The sequence below is a fragment of the Elephantulus edwardii genome, unplaced genomic scaffold (genome assembly GCF_000299155.1).
Source record: "Elephantulus edwardii isolate Elephantulus edwardi_28Jun2011 unplaced genomic scaffold, EleEdw1.0 scaffold00338, whole genome shotgun sequence".
Taxonomy (NCBI): Eukaryota; Metazoa; Chordata; class Mammalia; order Macroscelidea; family Macroscelididae; genus Elephantulus; species Elephantulus edwardii.
In genome coordinates this window covers 797,729-823,238 of record NW_006400088.1, presented here as the reverse complement: position 1 = coordinate 823,238, position 25,510 = coordinate 797,729, and the positions used below count along the sequence as shown (strand labels likewise).

Genomic DNA, 25,510 nt, shown 5'->3' with positions numbered 1-25,510 from the left:
AATGGTTAAGAGCGCAACCACTATTAGAAAGATTGGCAGTTCGAACCTTCCATCTGCTCCATGTGAGAAAGATATGGCAGTCTCCTTTTGTTAAAATTTACAGTTGGCAACACTGTGGGGGAGTTGTACTCTGCCCTGTAGAGTTGCTAAGCATCTGAATCGACTGCCAAGGCGGTTTTTTTGGTTTTGAATGAGTATCAAGAAGGAAGGTCAAGTTATGGTTAGACCCATAACATTGACTCTTGTCCTGGACTGCAGTCCAGTGAGTCTGAAGGTTAAGAGGCAACATAAAAAAAAAAACAAACCCAAAAGTTATTTGTTTTAATAGGTGTTATACCCAAAGTATAGAGGCTGCCATTAATAATTCTAAGGTGATAAAAATCATTAAAGAATGTTAACAATGGCATACCGTCTCAGAGAGATCATTTAGCAGAAGACAATCCTAATTTAGCCCTGTAACTCTAGCATCAGTATTAATGCTGTCCCTTCTCCACAAGTATCAGTGTTTGGACAACAAATTATATGGTCACATCATGTAACTTTTAAAGGGAGTTCTGGTGGCATCTTTGCAATCACTTGCTATGCATCAGAGAGCTGGGCAATGACTAGGGATAATAGAAGGAGAATTTTATGCCTTTGAGCTGTGGTGTTGGAGAAGAGTATTGAATATACCATGGACTGCTAAAAAAAAAAAACGAACATATTTGTCCTGGAGAAGGTGAAGCTGGGCTGCTCCTTAGAGGCAAGTATTCTGAATCTTTGTCTGACATACTTTGGACATATTGCAGAGGGACCAGTGCTTGGAGAGGGATGTCATGCTTGGTAGTGTGACGTGTGGAGGGGCAGCTCAGGAGAGGAAGACCCTCGATGAGATGGATTGATTCAGTGACTGGGGTAATGGGGGTCGGTGTGTCAGAGATAGTGAGATTGGCACAGAAGAGGGCAGAGTTTAGGGTTGTTATACATAGGGTTCTGTGAGTCACAGGGGACTCGATGGCACATAACAACAGTAGTTGCCTTGCCAACCCAAAGGCATGAGGTTTGTGTCTACTAGCTCTTTAGGACAAAGATGGGCAATCTCCTCCTATGCTGTTTACTGCCTCTGACAACCTACTAAAGGGTCAGCTATGACATTTTAAGACATTTTTGGGCCTGTAATATGTCTTCCATGTGCACTGACTAGCTCCTTACCTTTTTTCCTTAAGTTACCAGATCTTTTAAATACTTTACTGGGCATGCACACACAAAATAAATCAGGGCTGCTTTCATTCCACAACTGGGTCACTTTTTGAAATACAGTAACAACTCATAATTGGAGTAATTTTTCATTTTTATCAATAAAGATTTCAAAGATTGCACTTAATTAAGTTAAAATCCTCCTTCCTAAACAAGTTTCTCAGCAGAATGGGATTTCCAGACAACTATCAGACCTATATGTCGAGTCTCTGTTGGAGGAATTTGTAGAGTTTGAGAAAGTGCTGAAATGAAAGGAAAATGAGGAGACATCGTTTTAAAAAGAAGGGGAGGGGAGAGGAAGTTGCCTTCCTTAAACAAGTATATTTCTGAGAATTTAAGCCTAGTCTCTCAACCCCATTATACCATGTTTGGCAGCCTCAGACTATCTCTTGTTCCATCTTTCCTTCCCTAGCATTTGTGAACTGGCTTCTGTTTGGGTAGACCATTTGAGCCAGAAACCTGTATTTCTGGCAAGGGCGCTCAGCCACTCTACTAGCAATAAGGTGCCCTTCTTATTTCTTAATCTCATCTCCAAGAGATTAGATTCTTGTGGCCAGATATATACGTTTGTAGCAAATCATTTGTACCGATCTTTTTTTTTAAATTATTATTAAATTTTACTAATTTTAATGAACATTTAGAGATTTCGGGTTTTCATTCATTCATTGTTGCACTATTTTCTCTACCTTCCTCCCCAGTTCATTCTTCTTCCCCCCCCCCCCAAGTCTGTTTTAATTGTCTGGTCTTTTTTTTTTTGTTAATCAAAGCAGAGGATGGTATGAAAAAACACACCTTTGTGGAAGTAATCCGTAGTATACTTTTACTAGGCTGCAGGAAATCCTGGTCTTTAATTACACATATAACTTGTATATGCTGCCTAAATTAATTGATGTTTATAACCCTGCAGTCAGGACTGAGCTGTACCTACTCTTCTTTTGATAGGATGTATTCATTTAATGAGAAAGAGGGGAAAAAACCAAACATTAAAGCAGAAAGAATATGTAAATCTATAAATCTTGACTTTGTCTCTTGCCCCCCCTTGTTTGTTTTTTAGATGTGTTTAAGTAAAGAGGGAAATATATCTACAAAAAATTACTTAAAATTAGTTCCAGAGGCCACATGCTTATACGTTTTCATTGCCATCGAGTCAGAGCTGACTTCAAAGCTGAAACTGTTGAGCTTTTACTGCTGTAAATCACCTGGGAGGAAATTGCCCATCTTTCTCCCAAGGAGTTGCTGGTGGGTTTGAACCCCCAGAGAGGCTCAGCCTTTGCGTTAGCAGCATGTAGTCCCCCTATGGACTATGCCACCAATGTTGTCTCCATGCTTGTATACTTCAAGTAATTATGAGGACAGTGCCTCAGATTTGGTTCTATTGTTTTACAGTGACTCCCTGAACATTCATGTATTTTCACTAAAGTTATTCTTCAGTGCTGATTGGGTAGTCAGGTTTTAGCAACTCCACCTAATTTTTCCCCCTTGTTGGCCCCAGCATGGGCTGCTTGGGTTTTTTGGTTGGTTGTTTTTGTCTACCCTATTGGCATCTGCTCTAACCTTTCTTCCGCCTGACTCCACCTCACCAAATCTCTAATCAGCCCCTAACACTGCCTCTGAAGTTACTCAGATTATTTTATTTTATATAAGATTAATAATTAAATACTGTAATTTATTGGAAGTAGCTTTATTTTTAAGTGTCTTCATATTGCACGAATTTTGTGGAGCTCATTTAACTGATTCACCTACTCCCCCTTGTGGTAATACTTAGTTTTGCCGAAAATGTTTTTTATTTATTGTTATTAACTCTTGATAGTCATTTGCCAAAGAACGAAGGTTTGTAAAGTCCAAAATAGATTTAAAAAACTATTTATATTGAGCTTTGTAAAAATTAAAGACTATTTGGTTAGTGAGAAAGTTAGGAATTCCTACAGAACTCAGGCCACATCAGTAAGGATTTTGTTTTGTTTGTTTAGGCTAAGATCTATAGTTTAGACCGATAGTTTAAAAACAATTTAAAATTTAATCCAGTTTGTAATATAGTATACTTCTAGGTGAAATTTAATTGAAAGACTTTCAACTGATTCTAATACATAGGATTGAGAACTACTTACATAGCAATTACCTTGCTTCTACAAGTAGCAAATATAAGGAAAAGCAAAATAATTTATAACATAGTTTACACCATTTTTACATAATTACAAGATTTTCCCGGGGACACTGTGAGGCAGGTAGAATTGATATGTTTTCTATTTTATAGGTTACGTTAGGTAATGGTTTTCAAATAGTGAGCAGCTAGTTTCAGATTATTTAATGTTTGAAAAGACAAACCAGGATTGGAAGCTAAAATACCTGAACCTGCATCCATCCTTTTTTACTCCCTAATCGTACTGCTTTTAGGCTTCAGCTAATAAAATGGATCTTAAGTGAATCAAATAATGTGGTAGAAACATAAGTAGTAAATTTCTGTCAATTTTAGCTCTTTCAGTTATTTATTTTAATTATTTTTTTCATTATTTAATGAAAATTTGCAGAGACTTTGGATTTCCATTCACTCATTGTTGCAAGATAAAAAGTACCTCTTGCCTGTGACTACTTCTGTAAATTAACTTTATACAGGATGTCTGTGCAAGGTTTTTTGTTTTTTTTTTCCAAGTTCTCTATAAACTTTTATTAAAATTTCAATTAAAAAAAGGGCACAGAATAACATTGGCCCACAGCCATCCTGCCTCTTCAGGCACTTCATTAGCTCAGACAACCCGAACTACAGTAGGCACCCACTGCCGCTGCTGCTGCCACCCCTCCTGGAATCCTGGCAGCTGGCTGGGCCATCCTCCAGTCCATGGGGCTCCAGGTTCCCGGCCCCACCCGCACTAAGTTGTGGTCCGTCTCTTCCTCAGCTGCAGGAAGCCACTTGAAGAAGGCTGTGAGAGATTTGAGGGTCACACCCTTGGCCTGCCATTCTGTAGGGTCCTTGCTGCTCTCTGAGCTATAGAAGGCATCCTCTTTTAGGGTTAGGGTCAGGGTCAGGGTCAGGGTTGTTAGGGTTAGGGTTGTTAGGGTTGTTAGGGTTAGGGTTGTCAGGGTTAGGGTTGTCAGGCTTAGGGGTTAGGGGTAGGGTTAGGGTTAGGGTAAACAAAAAAAAAAAAAGAAGGCGTCCTCTTTGACCACATGCTTATCAAAGAAGGTCTGAAGCAGGTTGGCAGGCTGTTCTAAGGTCACAATGAGGGTCTGGATGGCATAGAGTGCCTGGAGCTCCTTTTTTTCATCACAGGTATTTCTGTAGCAGTTTCGCTAGTGCTTTCAGCACTTCAACATCGACTAGGAGGGGATTCTCAAAGATAATTGTAGAATAGCAGTCGTTATGAGGAATCGAACTACTGTGTTGGAGGCTACCTTCTGCTCACTCAGATTAGCCTCGATCCACTGGCACACTAACTCATCACTGCTGTTCTCCTTCAGCAGTTTCTCCAGCTGCCTGTTCAGCACCCCTGAGGGGAGAGCCATTTGACTGGGGACCTCTGGACTCTTCTCCCAGGGTGTACTCCACCTTCTGTTTAGTGATGAATGCACTGACGTCCTGACTTTAAGGGAGAAATTCCTTCCAGTTGAGCCCAGTCTCTTGCCACAACATCCCCACCTTTTGGGGGCCTATGCTTATGCAAAGTTTTTTTGAGAGAGCTTCATCCAAATGTAGTGTACCAGTATATAACAACTCACCTGCCAAATCAACTAGTCCTGAAAATAGATGGTGCCAGCAGTCAGCATGCAGTTTTATCTGGTAAAGTGAATGATTAGAGGTCTTGAGGCCAAAATGATCTCAAACTTTGAAGGATAAGAAGCCTGGCTCGCTGGCGTGGAGTTACGCATGGTGAGCCACTTAGGTTTCCCTGACCTGCCTCAGGAGTCTTCTCACACAGCCTTCTTAGACTTCTGGCAGATGGTGGAGCTCAGGTGCTAGGTGTCATATGGAATCAGCATCAGTGTAAATGAGAAACAGATGAACAGTTGATGCCTCAACCTACTAATTACTGGCTTTTATGTATCATTTTTGCTGTTGGCTAATTGGGTGGTAAGTGAGCTAGATTACTAAATCTAATTGCTCCAAAAGAAAAATAGTGTCTAGATTATTTTTTAAATTTTCACCATATTTGTTATTCTAAATAAATGAGGTTTTATCTACTTTAAAAATGCACTAGACTGTTTTTTACCATTTGTTTTAATAATTGTTGATTTCTAAATATGTTCATCTTTAATATTTAGCTTTAAAGATAGTTGTCATTTACTACCATTGTTTTGCTTCTTTTAAAAAGAATGTATTTTAAAATTTAAACCCAGTGTATTTTAGAGCTAAATATTTGTGCTTTGATAAATGCGAAATAACATTGGAACCCACTGATTATAAAATCAAGTTTATGCTTCATCTTGCCTGTTAACATCATCTGGAGATAGTTTCCTGTTTTGCACTCTGATGACTTGTATCTTTCCATTAGAAATGTATTTATTTGAAAATATTTTTGTATTTACTATCTGTCATCTTTCTTTAGCCAGCCTTTTTTTTAACTGAAAGAGTTAAAGTGTCCTTAACGTTTAAAACACAAACAAAAAAACCCACAAAGAAATTTACTACTGAAAATGTTTTTTCATCAGAAAATTATTTCCTGATGAAAAATGAGTCCATTTCTGAGAAGTAGCAATGTCTTTTCTAGTTTTCTGTGCTTTATTTTTCTAATTTTCTTTTAATACAGATGTCGAAGATGAAGTGTAAAAATCAGCATTGCACTAATTTTTATCATTTTCTAGTATATGGCATTCTAAATCACATGTTCATGATACTTTATTAATGCATTGCTTTATTTTTGTTCTCACATATCTGTAATATTGAAAATATTAAATGATAATGAAAGACAATCTTGTTTGACTTAAATGATTCTATACATTTAAAAATCCTAAGTGATATGTTCTAAATATTAGTGCATAATATTCTGTGTTCATAATTGTTAAATCCTTGATTTATTAATGAAACTGTATTTTGTATCTTCTGTAATTAATTATATATTAAGTACCAAACTTCTGTTAATAGTTTTAACAGACTTTCAACTCTAATTTTAGGACTTGCCACTTTACTCTTTTAGACAATAAATAGAAAGCTAGTAAAGGAAAAAGAAACTACTGATGTCTTTAAGTGGAATATAATGTACCTAATCCCTGTGGATCTATAACTTGTATACAACCCCCCTCAGTGAATTAGGCAGCTTGAAATATTGAATACAAGTCCAGTTTCCTAAGTTCTTTACTTGACACCTTTATCATTGTGGGGATTGTAATCGTTTTTAACTATCTCTGTATCCCTAGTTATATTTTTCCTCTTGATAAGAATGTTTTATTATTATAACTAAATGCTTAATGGAAAAGTATTTTTAAAATGTTATGTGGTTTTAAAAATGTCTTGCATTCAGTAGAATATCTTAAAAAGGATCAAAGAGTAATTTTTATTGTGTACATAATATTAAGTAACCATAGTCTGATTTAAATTTTTTTAAATGAGGAAAATGATACTCCATTTCCCTCAACATTTTAATGTTTTGAATGACCCCTGTGGAAGTTGAAGTTCTCAAAATACTCAAACTTAACCCTAAGTGAAAAACTTATGTCACTCTATATAGTTTTCTAAATATTTTCCACTTTTATTTTTCTTCTTAAAAAGTAGTGTTTTATTTTTACTCTGTTTCTGAAGAATATCATAAGTCCTTAAGTGATAGTAGACAGATAACCCAATATTCAGATAAAGTTTTAACAGTTTGAGAGTTAAAAAAATGAGAAGCAGAATGATCAGAACACTTACATCAATCAGAACACTTTTTTCCTCACCACCTCCCTTCTCCCCCAAGTGTATGTAGGGCAGTAGTTTCTGGGACAGCCAGAGTTCTATGCCATGGTCACAGAGAACCCAGGTTCCTGTCAGGTGTGTTATAAGTATAAAAATGTTACAAAGAAGTTAATTCTCTCTACTTTCATTAGATGAAACCACAACCTTTTATTTACTGTTCTCTCTGGAATATGTTTTTGGAAGTGAATCGTTTTGGAGGGTGGGAGTGGCTACCAATGAGGTGATGTTGTTAGGTGCTCTTCAGTTGACCAAGACTCAAGACACAGATACAGCTGATTAAAATCATTGTTTTTAGTTAACTTTAAGTATCTGATCATTCTGTTGAGTTTTCGTAAGTTGACTGTTTTCTCGATTACAAAACGTACCATTTGAATATTCAAACATGTCCATTTTTTAATAAGTGGTCTTTTCTTCAGAATGCTTGCTTAAACATCAATAAAAACACCTGCAATGTGTGTTACATATTTAGTAATATAATGGGCTAATTGAGTTTATTAGTTCTGAAAATATGAAAATGACACAGTTTCTTACCAGATGAGTCTTACAGTGTAGCAGGGAAGGTAGAGAAAAAAAAAAAAAAATAAAGTGAGGAAAGCTTGGTTGGCTGAATTGGAAAAGTGTAAAATGTACCAGTATAACTTGAGATTGTTTTACATTCCTGTGGAGCATTGAGTGGAGGTAGTGTGCAGTAAGTAGAAATGGTTAGAGCTGGTGCCAGGGTAAGTAAAGTGGCTGTCCAAAGGTCATCTCTTGTGGCAGAGAAAGCTCTTAAATCCTTAAGCATTTGTAAGAAGAGAGACCAGGTGAAAAGTGGGAAATACAGTACAATCAGCCTGGCAGTGCTGACGCTTGATGATTTTCCTAAAGACTAATAGTGTGATGCTGGCACTTGACATTTTTAGCTGAGGCATTTAAATAATTTACACACGTCCATAATTTTAGGTGTGTTAGAATTGCTACATTTTTAGCTAATGATAAGTGAGCGAGCATTTTGGCAAAAAGCCAGTAAACTTCACACAGACCTGATATTCCCCTAGCAGTTAAGTCCTCTCTAGTTAGCTGTTTGCCTGACAGAACTCGCTCAGGTGTCCACTTTCTGAACAATAATACACTGATAGAAATTTAAAAGGAATTATTTTCAAGCAATGTAAAGATTTCTGTTCAGCTACAGTTAGATAATCATATATTTTAAACCCTCCTTAAGTGGTTCTTTGGTAGATGAGCAGAAATTTAAAGAGCTTTGTCAGGGCAATTATTAATACTTTATAAAAAATACTGCTACTACAATTGCAGGTCCTTTTGGAATAAATCATGGAATTGAGCTTCATTCAGATGTGGTGGAATATGCCAAGGAAAAGCTGGAGAGCTTCATCAAAAATAGTGATAGCTTTGATAAGTAAGTATTTGGATCTGTAGTTTTGTTTGAAAACACTTGATATATGTAATACCTGTTGGTTAACACTTTTAGTTTATTGCTAATTTATTAGTTTATTGACCCTGAATTGCTAATTGGGACACAGTAAAAAGTAATGTATAAAAATAAAAGGAAAAGCATTAAGACAGTGTTTCTTTGCTATAATTTTATTCTGTATAAATCAGTATAGTAAGTTATAAGTAAATGAAATAACTTACAATTTTGTGTTGATGTCACTTTGTTGATAGAGTAAGGTTAAATACTACATCCAGTATTTTTCTTTTTCCTTGTCAAGATAATTTGTAACGATTCTTGTGATTAGATTACTTTTCTGGAACTGGACTTTTAAAAAACATTACTTTGTAGTATATCCAAAGAGATTTTAACAGAGAACTACATTTATAAATCTTGTCATAGGATTGTGTCTGAGAACTCCTATCCCCTAGTAAAGTTATTGCACACGTCGGCCCTTAGGCTAGCATGGGAAAATCTGTTTGGTTAGTAAAATGTTAATAAAACTCGGTGTTAATAATAATATATGGAAGAGAGCTCTTTCAGCGAAGTCCATGAACCCAGTGAAATTATGTAAATTTGGAGGATTTTCAACACTCATTTTTCTGAATACTAACAGAAAGCCTTAAGGTTAGGAGGCACAGGTTTACAGCATAGTCACTTTATGTAACAAAAGGTTTGGTGCAACACACATTCAGACTTCGATTTTGACTTTGTGAGAGTGGGCTTTCAAGGTGAGATACTGGGGACAGTTGAGACCAGAGTTAGAATTTCTTCTTGAGAGATGAATATTAAGGACAGCACCAAGACAGAAAAGTCAAGACCTTTTAATATCTGTGAATGTGTATTTTCTTCCTCTCTTCCCCCTTTTCTTTTTGCCATTACCATACCTGTCTTTAAAGACTAGTTCAGGAGCAAAATACCACTGTGCTGGATGAGAAGAAAGGCAGCAAAGTCCTAAAAACTGTAGGTGAAAGGCAGGGTCTCCTGTCTACCTAGGTTAGGATTGTGTGCAGGCTAGATAAGAAAGAAAATGGCCATGTTTTATTTTTTACTGTAATTAATTCTGTAGATTTAAGTATATAATAATGCGAATCACTTGAATTTTTTGCATTGATTTGCTGAATTACACTTTCTTTAGGGGAAAAAAGTTAAATTCACATTTCATAGTATTTTCAAGTGCTTACTGTGTTGGTTCATACTCTATTTCTTAAGAAAAATATGTTTGATAAAGAGGAAATAGTTTTTTAGCCCAAATTACTTAAGAAATTTGAGATTAAATGTTGCACCACTTTGTGTCTTCTGTGTCTGTCTTGATTGGTAGTATGCTGAATCCTTAAGATAGAGATGTGACTGTTTCCTACATAGTTTACTATAAATACAGAGATTTGTTTAATTTATTGAATTACTATGTTTAGTACTTGTTTTGATTTTAAAATTTAATGTGTACATAGTCTTTAATACATAATTTAGAAAAGGAATTTTAAGGTTAATTCTAAGATTTGTATATTAACACATTTCATGTCATAAGTCCTTGAAAACAGAAAAACATGCCATTTGAGTCATTAACTTGAGAACAAAGTTAAGAATCTTGAATTAATGAAGTTCTTTCTCTGTGTCACTATGTAAAGCATTTTTGTGTTGATGTAATGCTTCTATGATAAAGTATTACATAGTCCATGAAATAGGTCTGTTTAAATACTGTTTCTAAAGTTTTAAAAATTTTCTTTGTTTACATGCAGTTGTAAAATGATCAGTTTCTTCTTTCTTGGTTTTCTTTTGTTTTACTGCTTTATGCAGATTTTGTTATTCATTAAATGATAAATCATAAAACACAATGTGATCTAAATATTTTTGTCTTGTTATTTTAATTCTAATAATTTAAGATACAGTTGTTTCAGAAGTTTATAGCATTTTTAAATATAGATTCTTACATTAATAACTTAGTATAAAAATTAGAACCTTCTGGAAATTTTATTACTCTATAGGGAGCTCTTGTGGCCTAGTGGTAAGCTGTGCTGCAATCCCAAAGGTATGTGGTTCGAATCTACCAGCTGCTCCATAGCAGAAGGATGGGCAATCTCCTCCTGTGATTTACTGCCTCTGCAAACCCACTGGAGGGTCAACTATGTGTCGGTTCTGACTCGACGACACACAACAACAATCTATCCAAGGTTTTTTTGAGTCTTCGTGTTATTGTGGTCAAAGTGTTCAGCTGTAAACCAATAGGATAATAGTTTAAACTTAACAGCCACCACACAGGAGAAAGAGGAAAGTCTGTTTCCTTAAAAATTCATGCTGTTGAAAACCTGATAGGTAGTTCTACTTTGTCCCACAAGTTCATGCTAGTTTGGCATGAGGACAGATGATAGTGAGTGTACTAGTGCTGGTCTCTGGTGGTTTAAAGCACTTGAACCACTCACCATAGATTGGCGTGCTCCTATAGAAGGATGTGGCAATCTGTGTACATAAAGATAGCCTTCATAACCCTGTAGGGCTTATTGTACTGTCAACATCACTAATAAGTTTGTAGCTTTGGGGAGAGGAAAGATGTTCTAGATTTCAAATGTCTCATTATTGTTGTGGTATTTTAGATTATAAAATAACTTTCTTACAAAAATAACAAATAATGGAGAAAAATAGGTAAGTTTTTTTGCAGAAAGTAGCAACAGTGAAAGTTTAGTAATCAGTTAATGATGAGTAGTTTTTTTGTTCTTTGCAGTCATTTGGTTTTGTGGCACAAATTGTAAAGATAAGGGTAACTTTACTACTTGATTTTTCAGAATATCTTTCTAGGTTTTCTTGATGCTTATCAATAATGTTTCTACTTATATTCAGTTTTTGAAGTGAACTAAGAACAAAAACCTAAGAAACAGCATGCAGAGTAATTTTTATTTACAAGTGATTTAATTATATTTAATTGTATGTCATACATTAAAATACTTAAATTATCAATGTGTAACTCGGGAAAATTAATTGCTGCTTGTATGTTGTTTAACATTTATTTACCTGTGATCATATATAACTTGGAAAGATTCAATAACTAAAATAGAAAAGATATATTTTAAATCTTATTCTGTTGCTTTGGATTTTTTTTTTTTTTAAAATCAGGCCATTTTTCTAAAGTATTTGAATGTCATTTATGATTTCAACTCTAGGTTGTTTTTTTTAATATGCATCTACTGTTGATCAGGGGAGCTCTGGTGGCCTAGTAACCAGAAGCTGCATTACATTCCTGAAGGCGTGAGGTTCGATGCCACCAGCTGCTTCATGGGAGAAGGATGGGCAATCTCCTCCCATGCGACTGACTGACTCTGAAAACCCTCCAGAGGGTCAGCTGTGGATTGGTTCCGACTCGGTGGTACACAACAACAACATTGAACATCATAGTGAATTCCCAAATAAGACCATTGTTAAGTGCCGTCGAGTTGTACATGACTCATTGACCCTATGAACAAAAGACCAGACTGACTTCCATTGTTTCTCCAAGTTCTTAGAGTTTCTGGGGGCAAGCTATTTTGGAAGTGGATGCCACTCCTGCTTTCAGGCCTTTTTTAATCTGGGAGCTCCACCAAACACTGTCCACCATAGGTAACCATTACTGCGTTTGACACATCAGTGTCACAGTGTTTAGCGTTACAGCAGCCACGAGTTAACCTCTGTATAGCAAATGGACAAACCAGTGCTATACCACTTAGAAGAATGTTTGACCTAAACCAAAACCAGGCCTGAGGGCCACAGAATAAAATCACCCACCTTTCATTTGGTAGCATCACTTTCTATCCACTAGGCCAACAGAGCTCTCTCCATCGTTAAGTTCTGTCAAGTTGTAGAAGATTCATAGTGACCCTATGAACGAAAGACCTGAATACTTGTCTGACTTTCATCGTTTCTCCCAAGTTCATAGAGTTTCCGGAGAGGCTGGGGAAAAGATCAGTAATCAGTGTCTGAATATATGCTATAAAATAACCTAAAAAAATTACAAGTCCATGGCATTTTGTGTGTATAAAACAGGATGGATAGAAAACCAGAATCTAGAAAGAAGTGTTTGTCTTAAATAAAAATGTATTCTAATTGTATATATTTTTCACAATGTTACTGAAAGGCAATGATTTGAAGCAGCTACTCTGAATTGAAGGAAATAGTTTACTTTGCTTCATTGCTTTGATACCTAAGATATTTTCAAATTTACTTAAATTGCCTCTTAACATTGATAACTGATTTCAATGATCCTCCATTAAAAGCCATGTAATTTGTAAAAAAAGAAGTAAAGTAGTAAATTAAGTTTATAGGTTAAAACTCTCTGTCACAGATACTCAGCTGTACTCTCATTATGTAAAATCAACCCCAGATAATACAGAAATGAGTGGGTTATAGTATGTTTCATGCAGTTTTATTTACAAAGCCACTGTCAGGCTGGCTTTGGCCCATGACCCATAGTTTGCTGATCATTGTTCTAGTATAGACTCTCAAAAATAGAACATTTTGATTGAGACAGGAAGTTGGAAATGGTCAGATTATATGAAATAATATTTGTGTATGCAGTAAGCAAAATAATCTTTCTAAGCAGTTAAAGGAGGCTGTATTAAAAGCTTTTATCCTGTAAAAGCTTAAAATAGTGTAACATTTATTTATAGCTTATTATTTAATGTGTATATGTACATACAGGGAGCTCTTACGGTCTAGTGGTGGGAAGCTGCACTGCGTGTGGTTCAAGTCCACCAATAGCTTCGCAGAAGAAAGATAAGCAGTCTTCTCCCATGTGATTTACTGCCTCTGAAAACCTGCTGGTGGGTCAGCTATGTTTCCATTTAACGACAACACAAAACGACAGTCTATATAGTTGATTTGGCCTGCTAGAATGCATGCTTTGTGGAGTGCATAATTTTCTGGAAAAGCATTCCTACATATAGCTGAGATTTTGGAAATAACATATTAGCCTAAAGGAGTCAATGATTTACAACAACAGCAACAACTAATAGCCTAATGAGTGCTGTGTGGGCTGATGTACTAGGGATTTTCTTCATAAATCGAAGAACATTGTCTAGTCAGTCTGTCATAAATGGATGGGTCATTTTATGACTGAGGAAAACAGTAATAAAAGGATAAAAAACCCCAGCCAATATGTATGATCTATGCAGGGAGTACCATAGACCATTCCGTGTACTTTATCTATAGCCCTGGAAGTGATACTCATGTCTTCATTTCCCAGTGTGAAAACTAAGGATTAGAGAGATGGTAAACTGAGCTGGTCAGTCTTTTTACTTAGATCTGATTTGACTATGAAGATGTAAGCATTAATTTATTATTCACACATAAGTAAGTTGCTGCTTGTGTATTTCATCCTACTTAGCTCTAGAATTTGAAAGTTAGAGTAGCACTTGTATTTTTAATTATTTCCTTTTAATTTCTTGAGTGCTGTTTAGATGTTTTAAGTACACGAAAAAGTGTCCCCTTTCCCATGAATTATTACTATAGGCAAAGGTGAATGAAAAGGAGAGTGCATTCCTCTGAGTTGAAGATTGATTCCTTTGAGTTTTAATTAAGAATTTAAACAGGTTTTTAAAAAATTAGAAATTATTTTTAGAAGACTATTGATTTATGGCGATGTCTTATTTCCTAGTTTTTTTTGAAAAACAATCTGGTTCATTTTCCACATAAAATTTTTTTCCACTGGAACAATTAAATGACATCTTTATAACTAATCTTGCTGCAACTTTAAAATAATTATGGCGTACTTCTTGTGAATAATAGTTTTGTGATACGTAGTTCATTATAATCAGCATTATTGTGAAGAACTTGTCACATATTTGACTTATGTACTGATATTTTCAGAAGGTAATTTTATAGCAGTTTTCACAGATTGTATTTTTTACTTATCACTAATACTCAAATACTGAGACAGAAATTATCAGAAATGACCATGAAAAAATGTGATGGTTTAAGACAGTTTTAGGAAAGTAATACTTAGGTGCACAAGGACTCATTTTTATAAGACTGACCACATTTCCTCATTTCTTACGAAAATGTTTTTTTAATTTTTGGGAGCAAGGAGAAGAGGAATACTAAGGATTTCTTTTAAAAGTAATTCAGTGAAAACTGCGTATTTACTCATAACATTTATCTTTGAATATTACTTTAATTATTTATTTCAGGATGAGTTTTGATGCAGTTGTAATGGAAAACACCTGAAAAGATTGTCTTTATCTATTTCATTCAATAACATTATTAACATGATTATGAAGCTTGAAAGTTTTAAGTACGTTTGGTGATCAATAGACTTCCAACTCATTTCCCTTAATTTTCTTTACAAAGGAAAGTTCTAAAGTTTTGTCTTATTTTAAAAAGTTTGTAGTTCTTGAAATTGCCAATGTATCTTTTGACAAAATGCGTTAAGGAAAAGAAGTTACTGTGATTCATTTGGCAGGTTGTTTTGGATGAGGTCTGAGAATCAGGTGGGTTTCCTGTCCATGTCCTTGAAATTCCAATGACAACATCCTGTTGCACATGATAAACTAGGTGTGCAAATTATCAGCACCCCCTACTTCCACAGTGTATTGAAGGGGAATGTTGTTTTTTCTACTCTCAGTCAGCTCCTAGACCTAGACTATCCGTCTAAGAGGGAAGCTGCAGGGCAAGGCTAGGTCACCCAGATCTCCTAGCAGCTTATCAAAAGAATTATATGGGCAAGTTGGCAAGGTCCCTGCTGTGAACGAAGGCATCTGTACAACTGAAGATGAAGATACTTCAACATGCACTTTTAAAGAAACCCACCGTTAAGGTAAGTAATTAGTATACTGGTGTTATATTGGGCAAGGGTTTATGGTTCTATACCAAGTGGTGTTGGGTGTGTGTGTGTGTGAGAGAGAGAGAGAGATTTTCCTGTAAATGATTTCCAGTATATATTTTAGTAAAAATACATAAGATTCTCCCCCACCCCATTGTTCAGGCTTAAATCAGTAAAAGTTTAGGAATCGGAAGATTGAATTCCATCCTTATTAACAGATTTTTAAGACTTTTTATTTTTATTTTTGTTCTCTATGTAAATATATTGCAATTTAACAGTATCAGTGATCTCTATCTGAGAAGTTGTGTTATAGACATTTTCGTCAAGGTGTAAAAATGATTACTTTTTGTGGACAAATTTTTCATGAACTTCCTTAAATAAAATACGATTTTTAAAAATTGACAAAAACTGCAACAGAACACCCTATGAAAAGAATATGATTCAGATTTTCACAAGTAGAAATAAAACTACCCATGAACTATTGAGGACTGCTTGCCAATGTTTTTTTCTCAGATTTAGTTTTAGTGGGTGGTTGATGTGAAGAAGCAGAGCTCAGTTTTTCACTTTTTAATCTTGGTTTTATATGTATAAATTTTAATGTCATCCTGTTTTATAGTAAGCATAGAACTTCATATAAGCTGATTTCTGCAGTCTTCCAGATTGCACAGATACTGCATAAGTGATTTAAATATGCTTGTGAAAACTTAGCATAAGCATAATACAATTACAACCTAAAAGTGAAAGAAACTCTTTTCTTTAACTTTTCTATCCTGAAGGAATTAAGAGAAGTTGTAGTTTATTTTGCTAGCTGCCTTTTCTTTGTGGGATCAATCCGTTATTTTTATATATTGTTAAGCACATTTATGAACATTTATCAAACGAATTTTAATCATAGACATTTTAAAAAATAGTGGCATTTTGATCATTCTGTATCTTGATTATGAATTATATATATCAAATGATAAATTATGACACAACTTTAGTATTAGAATTCAAACTGTATAATTAAGATTTTCAATTATATATCTCATCAGAAATATGTAGTTCTTATTTTACTAGGAGAGATAATCCATATAAATTTAATAATAATGGCATAAGAATATGAATAATAGAATAATGTATGTATGTGATGAGTTCATGTAGTTTTGGTGAAAAATGCCAAAATACAAAAGTGTAATTTCCAGAGGGCACACTATTTCTGGTATACATGTTTTCTATAACTAGAAAAATGGCACTATTATAAGTTTATTGTAAGGTGCTTGAAAATAATTTCTCCGTCATATTCTAAATATTTTAGAGGCAACATTGAAAAGGTTTTTTTTCTCTCATTTTTATTTGTGTCCTTGAATTTTTGCGGTTTTAATAATTTAAGAGTCCAATCCTTCTGGAATATTGTCTTTTACATTCAGCTAATCTATTAATTTTTAAGATTTCAGTATTTAAATATATAGTAGTCTATAGATTTCATGTATTTATGAGTGTCTCATGTGCTGTCAAGTCAAAACCAATTGATGGTTGACTCTTTGTATCCTTCAGTGCATTTCCAGAGGCAATAATTTTGCATTGGAAGACATTCTTTGACTTTATTCTGCAGAGCAGCTGGTGGGTTCAGATCACTTGCTTTTAAGTTTGCAATGCACTCTAGGCCACTGGAGTTCCCCTCCCTTTTGCAAGAGTAAAAATTTTAATTTACAGATTTTTCTCTACAGCTATCCTTTGCAACATTACATAAGTTATAGTAGATACTCTTGTTCTGTTTCTCATCAGAAAGATAATCTTTGAAGAGGTTTTCTCAGCTACTTCCTAATAGTCAAATAAAACTTTAAGAGGGAAACATGCTTTTTAATTATAGAACTAGCTAATTTATTCTTTAAAAGGAGTGAGTTGCATTTGGTTTTTGGCATGCTAGGAGGAGAAAAAAATTATTTTGTAACTTGAAGTAAAATTAAGATATTAACAGTAACCAGTTTGATAAAATATTGACCTTCATAATTATACAGAAAATGCTTTGTTATTAAGTATCATCAATTTTCTTCTGACTCCCAGCAACTATGTGTACAAAAGAATGAAGCACTGCCCAATTCTACAACATCTTCACAGTTGTTGTGAAGCTCTGAGACCATTGTTAAGTCATTGTTATTGTTTATCTCCTAGAATGTTTGCTTTGTTTTCACTGACTTTTACCAGACATGATGCCATTCTCTAGGGACGGTCTGTCCTGTTAACTTGCCAAATTATGTAAGAGGATGTCTCACCATTCTTACAACAAAGGATCTAAATTTCTAGTTTCCTTTACTGCAAGATAGTTTTCTTCTGGCCATCCATTGTATGTTCATTTGCCTTTGCCAACCTTATAATTAAAATACATCAACTCTTCTTTGCTGTTTTTTCTCTGTTGTTCAGCTTTTACATGTATATCAGGTAATTGAAAATATCAAGGCAAACCTAAGTTCTCAAGTGATGTCTTGCTTCCTAACACTTTAAAGAGGTCTTTTGTAGTCCATTTTTACCGGAGCAGTAGGTAATTTGATTTCTTGACTGTCTTCTATGGCTGTTGATAGTGAATCCAAGTATAATTAAATTCTTGACCACTTCAGGCTTTTCTCTATTATAATGTTGCTTATTGTAAGGAATTTTTGTTTTCTTTATATTGATGTACAAACCATACTGAAGGTTATGGTCTTTGGTCTTCCCCATTAAGTGCTTAAAATTATCACTTTCAGCAGGCAAGGCTGTATCATCTGTATATTGTGTGTTGTTAAATATGTCTTTGTACAATCCTGATAATAATTTATTGTCCGACTTGTTGGATTATTTCATCAATATACATGATATTTCTTTATGAAAGACTATAACCTCTGTACACATCTTTCCTGATTCTGAAACTTGCAGTATCCTCTTGTTCTGTTTGAACATGTGCTTCTTGGTTCATTTGCCATACAGGGACAATTACATGTTCTGGAATTCTCATTCTTTCAGATGTTCATATATTGATAAGGATGTTTTATATAGTCAATAAAATGTATTACTTACATCCTCTGCTTTCAACCAAGAATCATCTGCTATCAGTGATGATATCCCTTATTTTAAACCCTTACACTTGATTAATTTGTTGAAACATCTTGAATAATATTTCATTATTGCCTGTAGGCTTGTGTCCCAGCCCCCAGTATTTTCAGTTGAGTTTCGAGTTCTTCTTTGAGTACTATTGATTTTTGATCATATACTACATCCTGAGATGACTGCATGTTTACTAATTCTCTATTGTGCAGTGATTGTGTAGAGAATGCTGTAGGCATGCACTATTTCTGGGAAGATTTTCCTTTTAGTCCTGAGACTTAGTGATTACCATATTTGCCAGATTTGTATTTATTCTCAAAATTGGTTCATCCTCAAAAGTATAAGGTTTCTTACTTAGTAAATATATTTTGAAAACCATAATAAGTAAAGAAAGTGAGAATTAAAATTTAGAGGAGGCTTTAAAAATAACAGGAAAGTCAAGAAGATGCTTTTTATAAATTGTTTCTCTTATGGAGAATCTGTAGCTCCCGTTTATTTCATAAATTGGATAGTTTATGTGGCTGTTGAAACAAAAATTACATTTTTATATTAAAAATTTTTAATATATTTCCATTAACAAATCTTTGTAATCTCAGGTGAAATTTTTATTTGTTTCATATCTCAGTTTGATACATTTTAAGTACCCAGTATCCATGTATGACTAATGTCAATTATATTGTGTAGTGACAGCTTTTAAATCAGTTTCTCACTTTCAAAGTCTGTCTTTCTTTTTTAATGCTCACTCTTTCAGGATTATATTCCTTTAAACGCTTAGTTGTAAATGACACTTCAGTTTGTGCAGTTGTTTAACTGGGGTTTTTTTTGGGGGGGGCTTTTTGTTTGTTTGTTTTGGGTATGTTTGGTGTTTTTTGTTTGTTTGTGTTTGGGTTTTTTGTTTGGTTGGTTGGTTTTTTGTGGGTTTTTTTGTTGTTGGGTTTTTTTTTGTTTGTTTGTTTTGCAGGCTCCATAAGTACATGCTACTGTGTTCTCAGTACTGGTGCATAGCCTCGCTCAATTAATACTTTTGACTGAGTAAAACTACTCATTACTGGCACAAGTTAGGTTGGCTAGTCACACAGTTGAATTTAGAATTGGGCAATAAATTTTTTCATTTGCTTGAATGTGTAGGGTATAACTAATAGGAGAAACAGTTAATTTCCATCAAGTCAGTTCTGACTCTGGAGGACTTCCATCAGATTTCTGAAACTGTAAATCTTTAAACAACATTTTCATATTTCTTCCTTGGATTTGAAGAAGGGTTCAAACTGTCTCAATCTTTCAGTTATCAATCTACCCTATACCCCCTGGTGCCATCAGGTTTCCTTAATATGAAAAGTGTAAGTTTAAATTTGCAGGTTGTTTCTATGTAATGGTATTTTCCTAGATAATACTTACGTAAGTTTTGTATTCCTATCAGGAAACTTTTAAGCTGTAAAGAATACTTTTGAGTTGATTCAACAAATTTAATGATAAGAGTCAGATCCCTGGTGATTGAGCCACTAAGCACTCATCTGATAAAAGTTAGTAGTTTATTCCCACCTAGCATGTTCTTAGGAAAAGACTTGATGAACCGCTCTTGTGAAATTTTAACCTAGACAACTTTATAGGGCAGTTCTATGCTTTTATTTTTGGGGAGAGTATATCTCGAGTCAAATTTGACTTGATGGTCCCCTACAAGAGGAAAGAAATTTCATAATTCAGAATTCTGTGATTGTTTTAACATCCTTTTCATTCATCCTGAAAATTAGAACAGTGACTTCAAGTATCATATTTAAATGGAATTTTATGATAAAGATTTTTTTAGAGAGATCTTACAGAAAGTAGTTAAGTTTTCCTTTTTAAGGGATACTCATTCATGAATTTGATAAAAATGATTTAACTTGATGCTGTAAAACACATTTATTTTGGCCTTATTTTAGACAATTGGAGATAGTGCCATACTTTCAATTGAACATAAATGAGAAAGAATAATCCCTAATGTCTAATAAAAGTTTTTTGTGTGCTACAGCACAGGGAAAAGAAAGAAGTATTGGGGGAAAAAAATTCACAGAAGCTAATATTTGTAACTTAAAGAATAGTAGACATTGATCAAGAGTAAAAATTCGAAAATATTTTAGAAAGAGAATATTTTAAAAAGAGAGTTTCAGAACAGTTTAAGATAATGTTTCAGAAGAGTTTAAGATAATGCCTGTAAGAAATCAAGTACTTTCCCCTGGCTGTTTGTTGAATAGGATCATGGGTCAGAAAATCAATGAGTCTGGAAAGGCAACTTAATGTGGAACACCAGTGAGTTCACTTGACACAGCAAGAGGCTTGACTGTACCTCTGTAGTAGGGAGCATATGCATGGACAAGGCTTAAAAAATGTGAATAGTGAGGAGTGGTTAGTAAAAGAAATAATGAACCATGAGCTACTTTAAGTGCAGGGATATTGAAACACTGCTAAATCCATTTCTGTTTCACTGCTGAAATGAAAGAGTTAAGGAAAGGGCAGTAATTCTGGTAACTTTAGTCAGTGTTCCCAATATGTTTGTGTTTTCATTGATTTTTAATAGAAATATAATGTGCCTGCTTTTAATTACTAAGGAACAGAGTATATTTTATGAAATAAAAATTATTGTGATTAATAAATATTTAATATTTAATAAATATTATTTGAATAAATGTTCTTTTTCACTGCATGCTAAAGCTTGTAATGTGTTTTATTTAATTTTCAACTGATAGCTTGATTTTGCTGTTATCTTTAATCCAATTAAAAGGATATTAAACTAATTTAGAGATTATATATTTTATTATTATCTTGGTGTTTTAATCATGTTACATATTAGATGTTACTTTCCGTTTTATTAAAATTTTTATAAAATAGAAACCTAAATAATTTTTAAAGTTTAACATATATGAACCAACACTGTAACCAGAAAGGAGTAGCCTAGCTGAAATACCTTCTCCTTAAAGCATGTCTCTTGTTTCTCAGATGAGATCATAAAGGCCAAACCAGCAATACCAAAAGACACCATTCAGGTTTGGCTCATTCCTGCACATTCTTCAGCCAGAATTTATTAGGAAAATAGTCCTAATTTTAGTGGTTGCAAGAGAATATAATATAGGTCGGGCTGCTGGTGTCCTCTGAACAAATTTCTGTATGTTAACCTTGGCAACAGTGTCACACTCAGATGAATAGTGCACAAGCTCTGGCCTTTCCACTGGCTTCACACTTTTTTGGAAAGGACAGTGTGAAGTGATACTTTTTGTCATTTGTTTGACCCTTGCACTTCTCATTAGTATTAGAAATCATTTGTAGGAGACACCTTAATGTTGATAGTGTAATGAGCTTTTCACTATGTTCTTTTTTTTAAAGCATATGTTAGGCTGCACTAAGGAGATAATGATTTAATGCTTTAAAAAGATGATAATAAAAACATACATTGAACCAGTATTAAATTTTGAGTTTTAAAACAATATCCTTAAAATTTATTTTAGTAGCTTCACTATTTAAGAACTGGTTCATACTGATATTTGGATATAATATTTTGTTTAAATTTAAAAACGTACTTTGTTTTTCCATGCAGATTTGAGTTTTGTGAACCTGCATTTGTGGTTGGCAATTGCCTCCAGATAGCATCTGACAGCCATCAATATGATCGAATTTATTGTGGAGCTGGTGTTCAGAAAGACCATGAAAACTACATGAAAATATTACTAAAAGTTGGAGGCATTCTAGTAATGCCTATAGAGGATCAGGTAATTTTCACAGTCCTGTTGCTTAGGAAGCAAACTTGTAGTCTTTTCTGTGCTAACTTTGTTTCATTTATTGAAAATACTTTTAGGTATCATGCCTTATACTTAAGAGCAAAATGAAGTTTGAATGAAGGAGACAGATATTTATCATATAGTCGTGTTAATGTTTGTGAATTGTTACTGTAGATACTCCTTACACATATGCACACACAAGTGAACGCTCACACTGTCTCTCCCCCACCCCACCCCAACTGAGCACCAAATAGCCTGGGTTAAGAAAGTATGTCTGAGGATGTACTCCCAGGATGATTCTGGGCAGGATGTAAGGAGATGGTGGGACAGGAAAGAGCCCAGAATCCGTAGCCCATGTAATTTAGAATAATTACAAAGATAACTAAAAGCTTCTTTTTATTACTTCCTTATTATTTTGTTAGGAGGAAAGGCAGCAGAAAGTTTGGAATCTAGCAGTGTTTCAGGGGATGAGAACACAGCTTAGGATTTGTCAGTGAAAATTATACAGCACTGGGTATATGTTAGAAACTTAAGTTCTGGGGAGCTCTGGTGGCCTAGTGGCAAGAAGCTGTACTGCAATCCCAAAGGTACATGGTTCAAATCCACCAGATGCTCTGCGGGAGAAGGAGGGACAATTTCCTCCTGTACCAGTCAGATCTGATTTGACAGTACATGCACAAAAAGTAATAAAATAAAAAACAACCAAAAAACTTAAGTACTTTTTCTTTTAGAATTTGTAAAAGATATTTGGTGACATACTAGTATTTTGCTTGATAAAAAAAGATGCTTAGGGTTCTTTTGTGTGTGGATACAAATGAAATTGAAGCAGCGCGGGGGAAAAATCAAATGATGTACTTCCCTGGGCAAATCTGCAGCAAATCTTCATTTAAAGGACTTCTTTAAATTGCTCAAGCTCAGTGATGCCGCTCTGAGCACTAAGGTATGGCCAGCCTAAGCCAAAATATTTTCATTCTTGTCATATACATGTGAAAGAACTATGGTAGCAGTGTAAAAAAAGTCAGAAATTTGAATCTGCCAACTTCTCTATAGGAAATGATGGACCGTCTCCTCCTGTAAAGATTTACAGTCCTAGAAACTTAATAGAAGGTTGGAATCAGCATGTTTATGTCATTATGTTGTATGTTACGTTTTCTTACACATGTGAAAGGTGGGCAGTGAAAAAGAAAAACCACAGAATTGATCTTTTTGAATTGTGATGTGACAAATATACTAAATTGACCGTTTAGTATATGCCAAAAGAACAAACAGTTGTATCCTAGAAGACGTGTAGCCAGAATATTGCTTCAACGTGAGGATAGCTAGACTGCATTTTATGTACTATGGGCATGCTACCATGTTGAGAAAGACAAGATGATTGGTAAAGTATAGAGGATCAGTGAACCAAAGAGGCAATCTGACTACAGCTGTAGGCTTAAGCCTAGAAGAGATAGGAGGAGTGAACAAGATTGGGCAGGCCTTTCCTGTATTATTAATGGTCAGTACTGCACTTGACAACAGCAACTATCAGGTTCTGTTTTCCTAAGGCGAATTACTGTTGTAATCTTAAAAACAGTTGCTTTTTAAAATTTTTTTTTAGTTTTATCCTCCTGGGTTCCTCAATCCTTTCTCCATCATAGCCCCTACACCAAATATTTAATTACTTGACTATTTAAGGACTATTTTTAATCTAAATTTATTAATTAAATATTAACTTGGATATAATTCTGTGTTCTGTATTATATAGTTATAATAAATTTATACATTTAAAATTATAAATCTATTCATATATATTTAAGTACAATTGCATTTTAATATTTACTTAGTAATGATTAATAATTTGTAATGATAAGAATTTTCGTAACTCTTTGAAGTTACAATACCGTAATTATTACTTGGGTTGTGTTGTTTTTTTTTATCCTTTTTTAGCTTTACTTAAGATGGGAAGAATGCTCTGCTAACAAAATTTACATGGTGGTGGTGGTGGTGGTGTTATTATTGTTACATGCTGTCAAGTTGCCTCCGCTCATAGCTATGCTGTGTACAACAGCTCTAATCTCTGCCCTGTCCTGAGCCAATCTTAGCGTCTCTGACAAAACCAATCCAACATCTCCAGTTACTGAGTCAATCCAGCTCATCCTGGGTCTTCCTTTCCTGCACTGTCCCTCCACCCTTCCAACCATGATGTTCTTTTTGGAGAATGGGTCTCTCCTGGCCATGTTCCCAAAGTATGGGAGACAAATTTTCAAAATTTCTGCCTCCAGAGAGCAGGTTGGTTTCGCCTTCTCTTGGACTGACCTCTTTGTTCTCCTGGCAGTCCATGGTATGTACAACTCAAAGGCATTGATCCTTCTATCATCCTTAGTAATTGTCCAGCTCTCTGATGCATAGCAAGTAATTGCAAAGACCATAATATGTATCAAGCAGACCTTACTCTTCAAAATTACAACAATGCTCTTTTGTAGTCTAGGGAGGTCCCTGAAAGCAGACTTTCCAAATGCAATTCATCTTTTGATTTTTCTGACTGCTAGTGCCAAGAGTGTTGGTTATCATTAAACAAGCTGAAATTGTTAACAATCTCAATCTATTCTTTATCATAAAGCTGCCAGTTGGCCCTGTAATGAAAATGTTTGTTTTCTTAATGTTAAGTTTCAGTCCACATTGAAGACTACAGTCCTTGACCTGCTGCAGCATACGCCTCATGTCCTCTTCATTTTCAGCAAGCCATTGTTGTGTCATCTGCATAATGCAGATTAATAAGTTTCCCTCCAGTACTGATATCACATTCCTCTTCATAAAATCCAGCCTCCAAATGATCTGTTCTGTATATAGATTGAAAAGGTATGGAGGTAGGATGCATCCCTGGTGTATATACCTTTCCTTATCCTGAACTGTACAGTGTTTCCCTGCTCTGTTCTGACTGCTGCTTCCTGGTCCAACTTTAGGTTTCACAGGAGCACAATTAAGTGTTCTGGAATTTCTTCTTAAAGTTAGTCACAATTTTTTGTGATCCAGAGTCAGATGCCTTTTGCATAGTCAGTGAAAAACAGACATTCTTCTGGTACTCTCTTTCAGTTAAGATCTATCTAATATTGTCTGTGATGTCTCTAGTTCCACAGCCTCTTCTACACCACCTTGCACATCTAGCATTTCTCTGCTGATGTACTGTTTCAGTCATTTTTTGATAATCTTCAACAGGATCATGGTTGCGTGTGGTATTAGTGATACTGTTTAATAATTTCCATGCTCTGTCAGGTCATTGGCTCCACAGTCAAGAATCTTGGCACCAGCAGCCAGGAAATTAAAAGGCGCATTGCCATGGGAAAGTCTGCTGTTAGGGACCTCTCCAAAGTACTGAAGAGCAATGGTGT

At 34.7% G+C, this 25,510-nt stretch overlaps 1 protein-coding gene across 3 annotated transcripts in view; it reads left to right on the top strand.

Moving 5' to 3' along the window:
* Nucleotides 1–25,510, top strand: part of PCMTD1 (protein-L-isoaspartate (D-aspartate) O-methyltransferase domain containing 1) — a 38,534-nt gene that overhangs the window by 1,487 nt on the left and 11,537 nt on the right. For 2 of the 3 annotated variants that reach the window (XM_006901605.1, XM_006901604.1), the window contains exons 2-3: nucleotides 8,414–8,516; nucleotides 21,962–22,133. In XM_006901605.1, the coding sequence (XP_006901667.1) occupies nucleotides 8,414–8,516; nucleotides 21,962–22,133 (275 nt within the window). Of the gene's footprint in view, nucleotides 1–8,410; nucleotides 8,517–15,135; nucleotides 15,328–21,961; nucleotides 22,134–25,510 lie in introns of those variants that run through there. The other variant, XM_006901606.1, reaches the window with a different exon arrangement.